The following is a 19,661-nucleotide window of genomic DNA, read 5'->3' on the forward strand; positions in this document are numbered from 1 at the left end:
TGTGTCCATTTATTCTTTTACGTAGAGACTGTCCAGTTTGACCAATGTACATGGCAGAGGGGCATTGCTGGCACATGATGGCATTTGTATCCAGTTTGCAAATTAATTCCAATTCAGCAGTCTCTCGTTGAAGTCTGTTTTTTGAAGTCTTTTTGTTGTAATATTGCGACTTTTAGGTCAGAGATCGAGTGACCAGAGAGATTGAAGTGTTCTCCAACTGGTTTATGAATGTTATAATTCTTGACATCTGATTTGTGTCCATTTATTCTTTTACGTAGAGACTGTCCAGTTTGACCAATGTACATGGCAGAGGGGCATTGCTGGCACATGATGGCATATATCACATTGGTAGATGTGCAGGTGAACGAGCCTCTGATAGTGTGGCTGATGTGATTAGGCCCTATGATTGTGTCCCCTGAATAGATATGTGGACACATTTGGCAACAGGCTTTGTTGCAAGGATAGGTTCCTGGGTTAGTGGTTCTGTGGTGTGGTGTGTGGTTGCTGGTGAGTATTTGCTTCAGGTTGGGGGGCTGTCTGTAGGCAAGGACTGGCCTGTCTCCCAAGATTTGTGAGAGTGATGGGTCATCCTTCAGGATAGGTTGTAGATCCTTGATGATGCGTTGGAGCGGTTTTAGTTGGGGGCTGAAGGTGATGGCTAGTGGCATTCTGTTATTTTCTTTGTTGGGCCTGTCCTGTAGTAGGTGACTTCTGGGTAGTCTTCTGGCTCTGTCAATCTGTTTCTTCACTTCAGCAGGTGGGTATTGTAGTTGTAAGAATGCTTGATAGAGATCTTGTAGGTGTTTGTCTCTGTCTGAGGGGTTGGAGCAAATGCGGTTGTATCGTAGAGCTTGGCTGTAGACAATGAATCGTGTGGTGTGGTCAGGGTGAAAGCTGGAGGCATGTAGGTAGGAATAGCGGTCAGTAAGTTTCCGGTATAGGGTGGTGTTTATGACCATCGCTTCTTAGCACCATAGTGTCCAGGAAGTGGATCTCTTGTGTGGACTGGTCCAGGCTGAGGTTGATGGTGGGATGGAAATTGTTGAAATCGTGGTGGAATTCCTCAAGGGCTTCTTTTCCATGGGTCCAGATGATGAAGATGTCATCGGTGTAGTGCAAGTAGAATAGGGGCATTAGGGGACGAGAGTGGAGGAAGCATTGTTCTAAGTCAGCCATAAAAATGTTGGCATACTGTGGGGCCATGCGGGTATCCATAGCAGTGCCGCTGATTTGAAGGTATACATTATCCCCAAATGTGAAATAGTTATGGGTTAGGACAAAGTCACAAAGTTCAGCCACCAGGTTTGCCATGACATTATCAGGGATACTGTTCCTGACGGCTTGTAGTCCATCTTTGTGTGGAATGTTGGTGTAGAGGGCTTCTACATCCATAGTGGCCAGGTTGGTGTTTTCAGGAAGATCACTGATGGATGGTAGTTTCCTCAGGAAGTCAGTGGTGTCTCGAAGATAGCTGGGAGTGCTGGTAGCGTAGGGCCTGAGGAGGGAGTCTACATAGCCAGACAATCCTGCTGTCAGGGTGCCAATGCCTGAGATGATGGGGCGTCCAGGATTTCCAGGTTTATGGATCTTGGGTAGCAGATAGAATACCCCAGGTTGGGGTTCCAGGGGTGTGTCTGTGCGGATTTGTTCTTGTGCTTTTTCAGGGAGTTTCTTGAGCAAATGCTGTAGTTTCTTTTGGTAACCCTCAGTGGGATCAGAGGGTAATGGCTTGTAGAAAGTGGTGTTGGAGAGCTGCCAAGCAGCCTCTTGTTCATATTCCGACCTATTCGTGATGACGACAGCACCTCCTTTATCAGCCTTTTTGATTATGTCAGAGTTGTTTCTGAGGCTGTGGATGGCATTGTGTTCTGCACGGCTGAGGTTATGGGGCAAGTAATGCTGCTTTTCCACAATTTCAGCCCGTGCATATCGGTGGAAGCACTCTATGTATAAGTCCAGTCTGTTGTTTCGACCTTCAAGGGGTGTCCACCTAGAATCCTTCTTTTTGTAGTGTTGGTAGGAAGGTCTCTGTGGATTAGTATGTTGTTCAGAGGTGTGTTGGAAATACTCCTTGAGTCGGAGACGTCGAAAATAGGATTCTAGGTCACCACAGTACTGTATCATGTTCGTGGGGGTGGAGGGGCAGAAGAAGAGGCCCCGAGATAGGACAGATTCTTCTGCTGGGCTAAGAGTATAGTTGGATAGATTAATAATATTGCTGGGTGGGTTAATGGAACCATTGCTGTGGCCTCTTGTGGCATGTAGTAGTTTAGATAGTTTAGTGTCCTTTTTCTTTTGTAGAGAAGCAAAGTGTGTGTTGTAAATGGCTTGTCTAGTTTTTGTAAAGTCCAGCCACGAGGAAGTTTGTGTGGAAGGTTGGTTGCAGTTCCCACCCATCCCTTTCTTTTCTCTTACCACTGTGGATTGAAGGTCAAAACCCTCGTTTTCTCTGGACTCCTTTTAGCTTGTTCGGCTAGTGTCATCATAAATAGTTAATGTTTGTGTAGCTGTTAATTTTTATGGCAGGTTAATTGGTTCTTCATGTCATTCTTTGGATCCATGAGTTGATACAGTAGGCATATGGTTCGGCATGGTTTTGTCAGCTCCTGCTCTTTTGAATTCATTTCAAGATCAGAGCTATGTTATATGCCTTATATTGAGGTTATCTGCATAGACTGTATGGGGTTTATACAACTGCATGAAACTCGCAGGAGTGGGTGGATGAGATTCTGTGGTCTGCGTTGTGCAGGAGGTCAGACTAGATGATCGTGATGGTCCCTTCTGACCTTAATATCTATGAATCTATCTATGATTCCATTTATTTCCATTGTCAAAGTGGCTGAGTCTGAGAAGAATCTGAGGTTGAAGTAATGTACATTGTATGAGGCAAAGATTTTTGTATTCAGACCAGAGTAACAGCCGTGTTAGTCTGTATTCGCAAAAAGAAAAGGAGTACTTGTGGCACCTTAGAGACTAACCAATTTATCTGAGCATAAGCTTTCGTGAGCTACAGCTCACTTCATCGGATGCATACTGTGGAAACTGCAGAAGACATTATATACACAGAGACCATGAAACAATACCTCCTCCCTCCCCACTCTCCTGCTGGTAACAGCTTATCTAAAGTGATCACTCTCCTTACAAGGAGAGTGATCACTTTAGATAAGCTGTTACCAGCAGGAGAGTGGGGAGGGAGGAGGTATTGTTTCATGATCTCTGTGTATATAATGTATATAATGTCTTCTGCAGTTTCCACAGTATGCATCCGATGAAGTGAGCTGTAGCTCACGAAAGCTTATGCTCAGATAAATTGGTTAGTCTCTAAGGTGCCACACGTACTCCTTTTCTTTTTTTGTATTCAGACCAGTGTATCCAGGTCGTGGGTGAGTAATACTCCCGACAGAGGTATATGCTTTATGCAGATTTCCTCCACTTCCCCTCCCAAAATACTCAGAGTGGGAGTCCCACCTATGTATGTTGAAGAAAGTCCAACAGGCTAATCTGATTTTAGCTGAAATGTATTAATGAATTGGAGTCTGGAATATCTTCTGCCTAGAAGTCCAACTCTGAGAAATCACTGGGTTCAAGAATGCCTCAAGGACAACAGTGCTCACTGGACTCAGATCCCACTATTCCCTCTCTTGGAAGGAAGAGGAGAAGACACATGATGTTTCTCTTGGTCCTTTATGGATTCCTGAAATAAGTTATGGAGACTTTGGCCTCAGTGAAGATCAAGCTAGGATGCAGTTTGAGGTCTGCTCCAGGGTTCTCAAACGTATCAGGCATCTATGCAAAATCCTTCTGAAATAATCATAAGAGATCCACATGGCCTTGGACTTGTTGGCCCAACAGTCTTGATCCTTTTCCCCTGAGTGAAGGAGAAAGAAGAAATAGAGAATAATCATTCAAGTAACTGCTGCTTCCTCCTCTTCAACTGATGAGTCTGTGCATACATACCGTCCTTTTATGTCTCAATTTGATGACTTTAGGAAGTTTCAGGAGTTATTGAGCAGAAAGGCAGAGGAGTTGTATATTTAAATTCAGATAATTCATGGAACATCATCTCACCACTTGTTTACTATCATTCAGCTCCAGCAGAACACAGCAACTATCCCCTTATTCCTTCTGAAAACCTCTGACTATCATCCACCTCTATCCCACAGACATTTAACCTGCTGATAATCACCAAATCCCAGATCTCTTATTGTGGCAGTTAATAAGAAAACAAAGTAAAGAAGGCTTAACCCATCACAATCAGAATGTTGGGGAAGTAATTGTATTCCTCTGCTGTGCTTCAGAAGAGAATAAGGATTCATCAAATGATTTGGAACAGTATAATTTCTTGGCTTGGGACAGACTTCTCCTATTAATGGACAGCCTACCAAAATAGTTGAAAAAAGAAGCCAGGGTAGTTGTGCCTGAAGATCAAAAGGAGGCAAAGCATTCCTCTCATGTGGCTTGATTCCTTAGACACAACTCATTTGGTAGTCATGGCAGTGACTTACCAATGAATTATGTCTGAGGAGGCCAGGCATTCCACAAGATGTTCTAGCAAGTAGAAATATCTTCCTTTTGAGGCCTCCCCACATATTTAATTATAAGACCAATTATACAATAAAATTCTAGGTCCTCTTGGAAATTTTTGACTGGATTGATCCTCCTACAGGAAAAAGCTAACTTTCCAGTATCCAGGTGCTGCAGAGCAGTCATCTGAACACTTTGAGAAACCCCCATCAGACACTGTCATTCTGGCAGAAAAAACTTTAGTTAGCAGAGATAAAGGAACTTATCTACAGCTTGGTGGTCTGTGCCAGTGGCTCCCAAAGCTTATTGGTTCATGTACTACCAACTTAAAAAAAAAAATGAATGAAGTGAATGGATGGAATATCAAGCTCACATAGTACCCATGGTACATGAACCATATAGTTTGGCAACCCCTCATCCAGGTACGGTTTTTGAGGCAGTAAATTTAATATGCATACAAGAGCCTTAAGATAATAAATGTGGCAGGTTATTTTCGTTTCTGCTTAGGGAGCCAACTTCCTTCTTTATTTTTCATGAATCATAGAGTTGCAATTACCTCAGGCAGATGGGTGCTTGAGGTTGGTTTCAAAAAGATTACGCCATCTAATTCTTCTCTGTTTCTTACCAATCTTTTCTTACCAGTTACGAAAATATACTGAGAAGTAATTGTCGTTCTTAATTGGAAAAAGATAGCAAATGTCACCTCTGTGGCCTACATTAACAGACTAGGGTGGGCTGAAGGAGATGAGCTTCATCCTGTTCCATTGTTCAGTGGAACTTTTTGCAATCTAGTAACCAGCTGGCTGTCCAATTTAGCTGATCATTTATGTGATGGGCTTTAAATATGAAGACCTTGTACCAGGAAAACTATCTGTGAATCCTGCTGTGTTCCAATGGATAATATGCTCATTGGCCCTTAGCACATCAGTCTGTTTTGTAGCAGCAGCAGCAAGGTAACACTTTATTCAAAGGCGATTGTCACAGATGCCTGTCACAACATTGCCCAGAGGGTCTGTTTTTATACACCTTCCCTTCTGTGCCCCTTCTCATAAAAAAGATTCAGAAAATGGAGATCCAGAGAAAATAATCTTAGTGGCACCCCATTGTTTGCAGTGATCTTGTAGCTGTATTGGTCTCAGAATATTAGAGACAACATAGGTGGGATAATATCTTTTATTCGATCAATTTCTGTTTGTGGAAGATATAAGCTGTCAAGCTAAACAGAGCTCTGCTTCAGGTCTGAGGGATGGAAGCAGAACGTCTCAGCTAAATACAAGTTAAACAGAAGGGATAAGTGTGTTGGAGGTCATCGCTTGAAATGAAGTGGGTTATTGGGGGTTAGACTGTTATGCATAAAGGGTTTGAAATGGGCAATTAAGGATAGCAGACAGTGCAGTGTTATAAATTGTTGTAATGAGTCATAAAAACAGTGCCCCTGTTAAGTGCATGGTGTTTGGTAGCTAGCAGAGTTATGAATGTAAGTTTCCAAGCTTGCCTTTTGGAGGTTTTATGCAGGTTTCCCTTGAGGACACGTACTGAAAAATCACCTTTGTTGAATGATCACTGTATGAAAAATTTTCCGCCATGGATGATACGATATATTGTTGTCTTCTATCAATTTTCTATCTGAGCTCATTCGAGAGTGAGGTGATTGTCTGGTTTCACCCGCTTAGTTGTTAATGGGGCATTTGATGCACTGGATAAAGTACCCCACATGTGATAAACATATGTAGGACCCGTGAATCTTGAACATGTGTTGTGGGGGATATTGATCATCATAGCAGTGGAGATATGTCTGGAGGTTTTGCATCTTGTTCTGGCAGGGTCTGGTGCTCCTTTGAGTTGGTGTGTACTGGTCTGTGGGGCGCATGTTTCTGATGATGAGCTGGGCGAGGCTGGTGGGTTGTTTGAAGGCCAGAAAAGGGGGTTCAGGAAGGATTTCTTTCAGGGTGTGGTCCCTATCAAATATGGGTTGTAATTGTTCGATGATACCCCATAGGGGTTTCATTGTGGGGTGGTAAGTAACAACTAGGGGTGTGCGGCCAGAAGGTTTCTTTTTCCTGTACTGGAACAGGTTCTCTGGGTGTTTTTGGATGGCCCTTTCCATGATGTGATCTACTTCTCTGGTGGTGTGTCCTTGTTTAGTGAAGGCCATTTTAAATGTGTTTAGGTGTACATCTTGGACTTCCTCTTTGGAGCAAATTATGTGATATCTGAGTGCCTAGCTGTAAATAACAAATTATGTGGTGTGTCTGTGGTTGCTGGATCTGTGGAGGTAAGTGTGGTGATCAGTGGGTTTCTTGTGTATAGTCATTTGTAGGGTTCCATTATTTAAACTAATCATGGTGTCCAGGAAATGGATGCTGGTATGGAAGTGTTCTAGCACCTCAATGGAAGATGAGACTCTGGTTTTCACTGCTCATACATTTACTGAACTACCTTTTGACTGTTATGACAACTGGACTTGTGCTTCTGGAATCCAGTCAGCCACAAAGAACTGGGAATTCGAAACGCATCAGCCTGGCTGCTGAATGAAGCAAGACAGAGGTAGTTATCATAATGAGGTCATTGTCACCTAATTGGTCTCCATAAAAGTTTCTGAGTCAAGGACCTACTTGACTAACTGGAATGGCTATGACATGCATAATTGAAAACAAGGAATAAAGAGTTAAACAGTCTTGGTGAAGAAACAAATGTGGACTCCATGGTGATCCAAGTATTGTCAATTACAGTTCCCTCAAGATGCCTTATCCAGGGGTTTTGTACTAGGACTTCAAAGGTATATACATAGGCCCTAAATTCAGTTATTTGCTGCCAGGTAGAGGGATCACTCGTAGGCCAGCAACATGTATTATATCATATATTTTTTCAAAGTACTGAAGAAGCTCAGACCTCCAAAGAGGTTAATATGTCCAACATGGAGTCTCAATTTAATCTTAAAATCCCTCATTTCACATCCCTTTGAACAATTAAAGTAAGTTTCTCTTTACTGCTTTAGTCTTAGTGTGTTTCATGATATCAATCACATCTCCATGCCAAGTATAAGAGATTCAGAATACTTTACATGTGAATTATAAATACATCCCCAAGGACAAAATGATACTGAGAATCGAGGAGGAATTCATCCCCTTCAAAGGTGGTCAGTGTTCCACAGAGCCCAAGATATAGTTCTACCTTCCTTCTGCCTCCATTTCTCAAAGCAGGAAAGAGAAGCAGTGGCACACTCTGGATGTCCGATGGCTCCTGAAAATATATCTTCATATAATTATTCAGAAAATCTAATTTTTATTTGGGAGTTTCCATGTAGTTAACTGAAGGAAAAAGGCATGTGAAGACACCATTTCCAAGAGCAGGGATCCATACAGACAATATTAAAAGAAGAGTTACTTATCAGTACCTATAGTTCTTCAAGTGGGTTGTCAGTATGGAACCATATGCCCTCTTCTTATGGTTGCTTGTGTATTTGGAAAGCACTTGAGACATTTAGGGTTGCAGTATCTTCTATACCAGTGAGGACAGTAGGGAGAACGTTGGGATCCATGAAAAAGAATGCTCACAATCCCAGTGGTCACTGTTTTCTAGAGGGTTCTGACTTAATGGTAACAGCCTTTTTGCATGCCCAAGAGTGGGGATCACTACAGACTATTTGTTCAAATTGGTTACTGGTGAGTAACCCTTCTATGTATAACTACAGTATTTAAAATCCTCAGAATTTGTAGGTGATTAGCTCCCTCCAGATTAGTGATCTGTTTATCATACTGTATCATAAAAGCTGGGCCTCAGAGTTATCCTAAGTGACCAGAAGTTAATTATGTGTGTGTTGACTTTCTGCTCAGTGGGCCTGGTGCAAGGTCAACCTTGAAATCTCTTTTGAAGGGGACAAGCATTTAAAAAATCCAAAATGGTGGGTCTCTTGGTAGATTAAGAATTTTCCATCATAGTTTTTACATTAAAAACTTGCCCGCTTCTCATAGAAAGGAAATGTGCAGAAAGATATGAATTGGAAGATATCTGTTACACTTCTGATTTTTTTTCTGTGCTGTTCTACATAATTTGTCAATGAACCGCAATAAGTCCTACACAGTAGTAACAGTAAGTCATTTGCCTCTTTTTATTATATAGTTTTTTTCGTTTGTTTTTTGGAGATTTATGGAATGTCACAACATTGATATTCTCCTAGAAAACGACAAGTCTATACATCATGATGATAGAGCATCTGGCCATTGGGTCTTTTGGCTGTGGTAGACTGTTTTCCCGTTGTCTTCTGATATGTTTATCAGGTTCCTGACTAAGCGAGAACAGAAGCTGATGCAGCGGCGACAACATGCTGAAGAACTGCTGGAGTGGAAGCGCCGTCTAGATGCAGAGGAAGCAGAGATACGTCAGATGGAGAAACAAGCCTTAGCTGCTTGGGACAAAGAGAGACTCAAAACAAAAACAGCCAAAAAGGAACTTGGGGACCAGAGGGCTGAACCCAAAGGTAAAACCGTGTCCTGCTCAAAGAGTGACCCAGTGCAAATAATGACTGGGCAAAACATAGCATATCATAAACTATTAGCCTCTGGTAGGCTCATATTTTTGTATTTTCTTCCTGTGTGGTAGTGGTTATTCCTCTTTGGACACACAATTGTGTTCTGTCCTCTGCTCTTTATTATCTTCTAACTCTTATCATTATCTTTAACCTTAGCTACCACTTTTACGCTGATAGTCAACAGTATGTCTTTAATGACTTTGTTCACCCTCATGTCTTGCATTGACCAAATAAATCTGTTTCTTTGTTTCAACTTTCCAGAGCTAAATACCTCTGATAGAATTGCTTCTCTTATACAAGACAAGCTTTCTCAAGCGCCACTCCATCTCCTCCTCAACTCAAAGCTTTTGGCTTCCAGTGGCTTTATCTTGGTGACATCTTTGACTCTGTACCCTTCTTTATATTCTACATGTTACATCTTGAAATACACCTGAGGCCGCCTCTGCAGCTTTATCCATGTGTCTCAGTGCCTCTGTTTGTCTCTGTTTTTCTAATCCAAGGGTCTCAAACTCAAATGACCACGAGGGCCACATGAGGTCTAGTACATTGGCCCGAGGGCCGCACCACTAACCACACCCCCTGCTGCCCCAGCCCCGCCCCCACTCCACCCCTTCCATGAGGCCCCGCCCCACCTCGCCTTCTCCCACCCCTTCCCTGAAATCCCCACCCCAATTCTGCCCCCTCCCTGCCCCCAGGGGGTTGGAGTGCAGGAGGGGTGCGGGGTGCATTGGGGGCTCAGGGCAGGGGGTCGGGGTGCAGGTGGTGTGCAGGGTGGTCAGGGTGCAGGATGTGGCAGGTGGCTCAGGGCAGAGGGTTGGGGTGTGAGGTGCAGCGGGGGCTCAGGGTAGGGGGTCGGGGTGCAGGAGGTGTGCGGGGTGCGGCAGGGGATTGGAGTGCAGGAGGGGTGCGGGGTGCAGTGGGGGCTCAGGGCAGGGGGTCGGGGTGCAGGAGGTGTGCAGGGTGGTCAGGGTGCAGGATGTGGCAGGTGGCTCAGGGCAGAGGGTTGGGGTGTGAGGTGCAGTGGGGGCTCAGGGCAGGGGGTCGGGGTGCAGGAGGCGTGCGGCAGGGGCTTGGGGTGCGGCAGGGGGCAGGGGGTTGGGGTGCAGGAGGGGTGCAGCAGGGGGTAAGGGTGCAGCAGGGGCCTCAGGGCAGGGGGTTTGGCTGCAGGAGGGGTTCGGGGGCAGATCCGGCCTGCCTGCCCTGCCCCCACACCACTCCAGGAAGTGGCTGGGACCTGGGGAGGGGGAAGGGGGCACGGTGGTCTGTGTGTTGCCCTGGCCGCTCCTCTAGGTACCTCCCCCAAAGCTCCCAAATGGGGCGGCACTGTGAAAGGGGCAGCAGTCCGTGTGCCATCAGGGTGGCACTTGTCTTTCCGCGGCAATTCGGCAGCAGCCCACTCTGCAGGCTGCGCCACGGCGGCAGTTCGGTAGCAGCTTCTGTTTTCAGTCGTCCTGCTTGGGGCAACAAAAACGGTAGAGCCGGCCCTGCTCTTAAATCCCCTTTCCACTTCAGTGTCGTTCTCGTCTATCTCCCTACCAGCCATCTTACTACCATTGCGATTCCTGCCATCAGAGGGAGCCTTCTCCTTCCTCACAATTTGCATTTCGGATCAGTGAAAAGCTGTTTATCTTCCCTGCCTTTGACTTATATTTTCTCTTGCTATGTTATTAACTCTGCAACTATACATGACTAAAGTATTTTTGGGTGCAGTTTGTATGAAAGGTTCTTCTATATGGAAAATAAACTTGCTTCGATGCAGCTCCCAAAATGAGTCTTGTTCAGCCTTCCTGTGGCAGTTTGTAATTTCAGCAAGAGGTTTCGAGAGCAGGGAGTCTAAGTGAAGAAAATACTGGTCTCTTCAAAGATTGTCCCAGAGGATCTTAATTTTCCTTTCTCCCCTCACCAAAATAAAGCACATCTTTTGAATCTATGAGGCAGTTCAGAGTTATGGTCAGTTTCACTCGTCATTGCAAACTCCCACTTGAACTTCACACGACTATGACAATTAAAAAAAGAATGGTGAAATATAAAGTTTTAGTGAACAAAAACCCCAATGTGTTGAATGTAAAAAGCAAATGTATTTGTAGTCCCTCCACTAATTTTATCTACCTACCAGGATGGGAGCTCAGTCATCCTGGAGAATGGAGTAAGGTGATTCCTTTCCCCAACCTCTGCCCCAATATTGAGTAATTTTCTAAGGCTTTTTTCAATAATATTGTATATCCTATAAAAGTTAGAAAACAGGAATGTTTATAACTAGGTCCTGATTTCCAGATTCTGTTATCTGCCAAGAGTTGAAGAAATCATAACATCTAAAATAGCACAAGAAGCATTTTCCTACTGCTTCCCCTGTTTTAGGTTTGTCAACAACTGTTTCAGGGGAAGCATAGAATTTTGAACTCAGGATTTGGTTTTCAACCAATCACAGCTAACCATGCAATATTGTCGAGGGGTGAGGAATTATTTCCATAGGCAGATTCCATGCTCCAGTATTGGTCTCCGGCAGTTGACTTCACTACCTCAGTGACTGCTGAGGGTTGTAATTGAATAGGGGAGCCTGTCTTTGCGGGGTATTGGAAGATGTTCATTAAGAACCACAGAGTTTGGAAAAGTTAATTTAGAATATGCTGAAATCCCTTTGTTTTAGGCATCCAGCAGCCACTACTAACATTTGGCATTTTGTTTTATTAAAATTCCTTGATTAAATATTGCCTTGGTAAAAAATTCAATACCATATAATGTGAAGTAACACTATACAATCAGAATGGTGTAAACTTGAAAGCATGTCTGTCACCAACAGAAGTTGGTGCAAATATTACCTCACCCACCTTGTTTCTTTACTGTACAATCTGGCATTTAAACACAGCTTGTGACTGATTCTGTTTGATCAAATGCAGTAATCAAAACTACCTTAGATGCATGTAAATAGTGCAAGTTCTTGCTTGGCTGACTATACTGTGTGCTCTCTTTTGCCTCCACTATCTCATTTCAGAAACAGCTAGTGAAGAGGAGTCTCCAGTGCTTTCCTATACTCATCTAAACAGTGAAAGCTCTGTCCCAGAAGAACTAGGCAGTCCAGCTGGTGAACCTGTCCCATCAGAGGCTGTGGACCAAGGGAAGCCAGTAAGCCCAGATCATGGTACACTTACTGAAGAAATTATTTACTCACAGGATCTAGAGTCTGCTACCTCGCCAGCCAAGCTTGTGAGTGAACTTTATCCTTTACACTTACATGTTCTAGTACTAGTAAAGAACCATCAGAAGAGAAGTAGAAAATAAACTTTCTAGTAGCCGTTTAAAGCTTTCTACACAGAGATTAAACTGTTTTTGTAGCTGAAATGCTATATCCGAAGGTGTCAGTAAATATTGGAGACTCATACTTTCTTTAAAATCTTTAGAAAAAAAATTGTTTGGGAATGGGGTCAATTAAGCATTTTTAACTTGTGTGCAGACTTACTACAGAATTTGAATGTGCCAGAGGGGCTACGCAGCATAATCAGTGGAATGCTAGCCCAGCATACCAGTGTGACTTGGATGGATGATAGTTTGTCACGATGATATCAGGCACAGGAAGCTAATACTGTGATTTTGATTTGAGTAATGCATTATGAAGTGTTTGGGGGTATTCCATAGCATAAGGAACCCAGCTGTGCCTCACACATAGTCTTGCAGGTTACAACATATAATGCCAGCTTGCTAGATAATTCTGGCTTTCTACTCTGTTCCAAGTATTATGTCTGCTTGCTTTCTAAGTTGCATCATGGTAATTCTTGTTCTCTGGGCTTTATACCTGGATGAAGCTGTGAGGCTAAAGATGCTGTGTCAGCCACTGTCTGTGGAGACACTGCTCATCGAGACTTACATTGAGTTTTACAAACACTTTTTCCTCTGGGAAAGTCCATTTAGAACGTGCCGCTGAAGAGATAGTGCAGTGTAACATCTAATGTGCCAAAGGTTGTATTCTGTCTGGGTAAAATGGCTATGGCAAGCATACTGTTAATGCTGTAAACAGATATCTGGCAGAGAATCTGCCCTTAAGAGAAGTTTTGCCTGGCTGGAAGTTGAGCCCGTGTTGTGGTGGTTGATGTAGGGTAATGCCTTGCACTTCCTGATATTGAGACGTGTCCTTTCAGTTTAGCAGGTATATTTGGCAGCAGTTTTTATGAAAGTGTGGTTGCACCAACAAATACATTAAAAATATTCTAATCTGAAGCATACAAGTTTTCTTGTTTAGCAATAAACCAGACCATGTAAGCCAGAATTACTGAGGTCCAGGTTCAAGATAAATGTCTGCTTTTGCTACTTTAGGTAGTTTTGTTCTGATGCATAATACACTGAGACGGATAAAGCTTTTGTTAATGTATCTGGATAGGTAGCTAGCTATTTATTATTGCTAAAGATTTATGGCTAGAGAATACTTTCCTTCCTTGTAATTAACTCCTGTTGACAGTGATCTCATACTTTTAAATTGAACTTCACAAGTAGTTACTTATTTTTTCTTTCGTCTTTGAATAGTCTCCTTCCAAAAGCAGTACATCTATGTCAAAGCAGGATTCCATCAAAGGAAGCCACGGAACTGGAGGGCAGCTGCGTTTACCTGTGAAATCCCATCAAATATCCCACAGTTGGTCTGATGAGTCTTTATCCATGACACAGTCAGGTAAGATTGAAAGAATACATTGTCTTGTGTTTAAATTGATTTCTCATACTCTGTGTTTTTGCAACCCAGTAAATTAACTCATAAATCTAATTAAGTAAACTGAAAATATTTGAAATTGCGCTGAGTTCAGGATTCTGTAGGAGGGTTTTATATTAAAGTTGATCACTTCAGTGTACAGCAATGAACAAAGTTTCCTAAACTGTGATGTCATTAACTGTTCTAGAAGAAATACAGAGCCTGAAAATCTGGTCTCAGAAGTTGGAGGAAATGATCTTTCAGATCCTTTGTTTTAAACTATATTGAGTTTAAGTGTATTTAAACATGCACACCCACTGATATGAATGAGATCTTAAACATGTTGTTTTTTTCACCAGTTCACTTTTAATGAAGTCGATGTTACTGACTTGGGGAACCCCTGTTAAGAATACTTTGACTTAGTTATTTGCACCCAGGGACATTCTGCAGTTTGTGAGTGTAAGAATGCCACCTTCATTGTAGGGAAGCTTGCACTGGGGTTGTATGTCTGTGCTTTATCTGCTCTGTAGGATGTAGTTTATCATCCTCTTAGTTGCTCTACCTGGAAACCTTTACCAGAAAGGAATTGTTTTTTTTTTAAAAAAGGGGGAATTTTGCTTCAATTTTCTCCTTTTCCTGACAGCAAATGACTTGCATTAAAATTAATCCTGAATTTAGAATGTGTGTGCGCTTATATACAAACAGCAGAAAGTGTCGGACACCGCCAATGCAAAAAGGTTAGCACCTGGCATATATATTATAGGTGGAGCTGGTAATACCAACCTATTAAGGTTGCCTGTTACTTTCCATTATAAGACTGTGTGTTTGGTTGCTTGCAGTTTTGACAAACTTTGACCGTTCGGGCTCCAATTTTCCATGCTGGATGTCTGCTTCAGACTGAATTTTCTTAGAAAATTTCAGCCAAAATGGTTTGGGTGTTTCTGAAATCAAGGCTAGAGAAAAATACAGTGTTTTGCCCATGTAGAAAAATTCTGGCACGCTTTTTCGAGAAGCCGGAGTGACCTCATGCTTTGGAGCAAGGACTTGAAATTTGACAGAGGGGTTGCCTTTGTGTTAAGGATATGCCTTTTTGCCTTCCCTATGGAAATCCATCCAAATTTGGCCAAGTTACAAACCTTGGAAAAATCAGTTCACACATGCTCAATAGAGACTTCCTAGATTTTAGCAGCTAGGATCTCCAAAAGTTCTGAGGCAAGAGAACTGGGAGTGGCTGGGTAAAACGACTGCTATAAGGAGCTAGGAGGTTGGAGAGAGACACTGAGATAGGCCAAAGAGCCCAGGGAGGAAGACTGGGATTGAAAGCTAATGGGGATGTAGAGGGAGGAAGAGAGTCAGGGTCGTGGGGACTGGGACTGATGGTAAAATGGGACTGGGAGTAAGGTGCTTGTGGGGGAAGACTTGGACAAGGAGTCTGGAGGGGGAGAACTGGGATGGAGAATCCAGAAAGGATTCTAGGACTGCCTGGGCAAGGACACTGGGACTGGGAGGAGAAGCCTGAGAGTTGAAGACTGTGACTGGATAAGTGAAGAGAATGGCACTGGGACAAGGTGCTAGGGTGGGAAAGAGATGGGACTGAGACAGGTATGAAGGGACAGAAGAATCTGTGCCCACTAGACATGCTCCCTTCCAGAGCTTGGACTGGAACCCAAGATCCCTAAGTCTCACCTTTCCTCTGCTGTCAGTAGTACCTGTGGAACCCACTGGCAAAGTTTGTTTCATCCCCCTCTAGTGCTGGTCCATATAGAGGATGACAACCTACTGATGCTATCAGTTACTCTGTTAGCTCAAAGGGAAGAGATTTCTGTGGTGTATCTAAAGGTTCCAGCCCTGCTGATGACCTATGTGAGTGGCAGTATGAATGGAATTTGCGGTTTTTCAGTTTGCCTTTTAAAAATCTAGGAGATTACACACACAAAAGCTAAACGCAAGAACATTACGGTTGCACAGTGAAGCAGTCAGAAGCTAGGAAAAGCCAGAATTAATGTTGCCTGTGCACTCTTAATTTGTCTTCCTCATGTGTATTCATTATGATACAGTCTTTAATTACATGATCATGTACTATTTTTTCCACATGACCCCTGCCTCCACCAGTGAACAGGATGGATGGTGCTCATGTAATGAGCAGCTATTCAATATTTTATTTTATTTTCATTGTGCATTGTGTCACCTTAAGCCTCATTTGCTGCACACTACTCAAACCCTGCTCTGAAGACAGAATTATTAATTCTTTAATGGACTTTTCTGTGGCACTCATCACATAGTATCAGAGTACTTAACAAACATTGTAATTTTTCAACTTCCCTGTGTGAGGAGGAGGTGGTATTATCCCCATTTTACAGATGGGGAAGTGAGGCACAGACAGTAAGGTCAAAGGTGTCCACTAATTTTGGGTGCCCATTTTGAGGTACCTAGGACCTGGTTTTCAGAGTACTTTTCATTACATAGCACTTTCTGTGTTCAAAGCACAGCTCTCATTGACTTCAATTGCTGCTGTGAGCACTCAACACTTCTGCAGATCAAACTCCAGGGTCTCACATTAGGCACCCAGAAAATGAGGAACACCTAATTATTGACCACCTGTGAGAGATTTGGTTTAAGTGATCTGCCTGACATGAGACAGGGACTCTGTGGGAGAGGCAGAGATAGAATTCAGTTTTCTGGGCCAGCATTCAATTGCCTTTAACCATGAGATCATCCCTTCTTTTTCTGCAATCCCCTGCCTCATTCACTGCAGACCTTCCAACTTCTGCAGCAAATGCAGCAGGGGTCCTCTGCACTTCCCCACAGCAAGTCCCTCCCCACAGCAGATCCATCCTCTACACTGAATGAGGTGGGGGTCACATGGAAAAATAGTATGTAATCATGTAAGTTAAACATGTATCATAAAGGATAAGCAAAAAGGGGCCAAATTGAGGTTGCATAGGCAACCTTAATTCTGGCATTTCCTAGCTTTTCAGTGCTTGCCTTTGCAGCCTTAATAATGTTCTTATAACAGCTTTTGTGTGCACTAGAAAATAACAGGACTTGTCAGGACAAGTGATTTCCATTTTGATATAAAAATGAATACATAAAATAAACACATTCACACTGATTAATTTTTAATAGCGTGCCACCTTCAGGGCACTGTAACATAATTAAAACATGCAATAACTTGATAAAATTATCTTAAAGTTGAAACAGAGAAAACCAAATAAACATATCAGTATGAATAATTGAAAAATAATGAATATGGGGTGCCAACAGTGATCATGATGAGCTCTTTTGAAATAAATAGACTTTCAAGTATTTGATATTTTAAAATACGATGGAGAGACTAAGACTGATGTCAACTGGAGGAGGGATTTGGGGATGTATCACTGCATTCTAGTGTTGGTCTGCATTGTTACCCTTTTTCCCGCACCATATGTAAAATGATCTTGGTTCATTAAAAGGACATTGTCGAGTTAAAAATAGATATTGCAGTTTTATTTGCGGGTTTAACTGATGTCTGAGATAAGTAAAGAATTTTTAAAAATTAATTTACTTCTCACCATTTATGCTGTTTGTTTCCACTTCTGCATTTTTTTGTCAGCTTGAACCATGAAAATAGAATAGTCAGTTTCGCGTTTGTTTATAATCAGTTTCTGGTTCATCTGTGCTATCAATGCTTGAAAACACTTTAGAGGAAAGCTATTCTTTTAAAAAAAATTCATTAACATTTTTCAAATGTCGTGGCAAGAGATTCCTTTGTTAGGCTTTGTAGAAACTTGCTTTATACAAAAACTGAATTTGGGCCTTAATTAACATGATGTTACTGTCACTTAAGTAGGAGGAATTAATTATAATCAAGACACTTGCTGGAAAATAAGTACACTACCTCGGATTATGAGGAGAGAACACATTCTTCCTGTCAAACACGTATATCTATTTTGTGCACTACTTGTTTAAAAACACTTTCATAAATATTTAACTATAAAACTTTACTGAAAAAGGAATGCATCCAGCTGCTGATCACATTTACTAGCTGCTGACAGTGAAATACCTTGCTGCTAGTTACTTTTGCTGTCTTTTGGTGAAATGAGGCATTGGTTATCGAACTGAAGTGCAAATTGCTATTGGGCCATGAAGAACTAGCTGGTCACATGGTGCTGCTGACTTTTCTTCTTTATTTCAGCTGGTTTTGTAGTCATCTATGCTCTTCATTGCAGCAAATGGTTTGGGTGCCTGTAAAACTGCCTAGAACAGGGGCGGGCAAACTTTTTGGCCTGAGGGCCTCATCATGTTTCTGAAATTGTATGGAGGGCCAGTTAGGGGAGGCTCTGCCTCCCCAAACAGCCAGGCATGGCCCGGCCCCCGCCCCCTATCTGACCCCCCTCCCTGATGGCCTTCCTGGGACTCCTGCCCCATCCAACCCCCCTGTCCTCTGACTGCCGCTGGACCTCCCACCCCTAACTACTCCCTGACGCCCCATCCAACTCCCCCATCTCCTTTGTGACTGCCCCCCCCGGACCCCTGCCCTATCTAACCATCCCTTCTCCTTGACTGCCCCTGGACCCCCTGCCCCTGACTGCCCCCCGCCACCCCATCCAACCTCCCCCTCCTTCCTGACATCTCCCCGGGACCCCTGCCACATCCAACCACCCCTTCTCCCTGTCTGCCCCCAGAACCCCTGCCCCTGACTGCCCCCCACTGCCGCATCCAACCCCCCCGTCCTTCCTTACTGCCCCCCCGGGACCCCTGCCCCCATTCAATCACCCTGTTCCCAGCCCTCTGACTGCCCCGACCCCTATCCACACCCCCGCCTCCTGACCAACACCCCCGAACTCCCCTGCCCTCTATCCAAGCCCCCAGCTCCCTGCCTCCTTACCGCGCTGCCTGGAGCACCAGTGGCTGGTGGCGCAGCTGCACCGGGTCAGGCAGGGCTCTGCAGCTGCGCTGACCCAGGAGCTTGCCCCTCCCTGGCCGCCCAGAGCATTGTGCTGGCGGCGCAGCGCACTGAGACTGCGGGGGAAGGGGAACAACATGGGAGGGGCCAGGGGCTAGCCTCCTGGGCCAGGAGCTCACGGGCCGGGCTGGACAGTCCCGCGGGCCGTAGTTTGCCCACCTCTGGGCTAGAAGCTACCTCTACTAGGGGCTGCTGCTACATAGAAGGAGGAGAGGACACAGGAGCGCCCCTGAGACTGAAGTTTTCAGCCACCAGGGAGAACTGCCAAGGGGACTGTAAATTAGACTGAAAACTATTAATAATATTTATTATTTCTATTTTGATAGTGCCAGTCATGGACTAGGACCCCATTGTGCTAGGTGCTATACAGACACAGAACAAAGACTCTTGCTCCAAAGAGCTTACAGCCTAAGGGCTTGTCTACACTTACAGCGCTGCTGTGGTGCAACTGCACAGTGGAGCTGCACTGCTGTGGCACTTAGAGAAGATGCTACCTATGTCGATGGGAGAGTTTCTCCCGTTGATATAGTGCTGTCTACACCAGGAGTTAGGTCGGTATAACTACATCACTCTGGGGTGTGGAAAATTCACACATAGTTGTACTGACATAAGTAGATAGGGTAGACCAAGCCTAAGTATAAAACAAGAGACAACCGGTAGATACAGACAGATGGGAATGCGCAAGGAAGCATTGAGACAATAAGACCCTGCCTTTCTATGAGTTTACACAGTCTTGTTTGGGCCTTGGTTGTTACAGAAATACAAAAACAGTTATATTAGTGGAGATGACTCTACTGTTGAGAAGGGAATCAAGCAGCTGGGCATGACTTTCAGTAGAATAGAGGGAGAGGACCACCAGGAGGACTGGAAGACCAGACAGTAGGGAATCCTGGGGGAGGGGAAGAGGAACAGAACGAATGGTAATGAAATTGCAAAAGGAAACCATGTGATTTCCTTTTTAAAGAAAAATGAAAATATTTGTTCAA

The 19,661-nt window shown here is 43.6% G+C and overlaps 1 protein-coding gene across 3 annotated transcripts in view; it reads left to right on the forward strand.

The window, feature by feature from the left end:
* Positions 1-19,661, forward strand: part of CEP350 (centrosomal protein 350) — a 134,671-nt gene that overhangs the window by 86,157 nt on the left and 28,853 nt on the right. For all 3 annotated transcript variants that reach the window (XM_074961052.1, XM_074961053.1, XM_074961051.1), the window contains 3 exons: positions 8,805-9,004; positions 12,048-12,259; positions 13,571-13,715. In XM_074961052.1, coding sequence (XP_074817153.1) covers positions 8,805-9,004; positions 12,048-12,259; positions 13,571-13,715 — 557 coding nt within the window. The remainder of the gene's footprint in view (positions 1-8,804; positions 9,005-12,047; positions 12,260-13,570; positions 13,716-19,661) is intronic.

Source organism: Natator depressus, chromosome 8 (assembly GCF_965152275.1).
Source record: "Natator depressus isolate rNatDep1 chromosome 8, rNatDep2.hap1, whole genome shotgun sequence".
Taxonomy (NCBI): Eukaryota; Metazoa; Chordata; order Testudines; family Cheloniidae; genus Natator; species Natator depressus.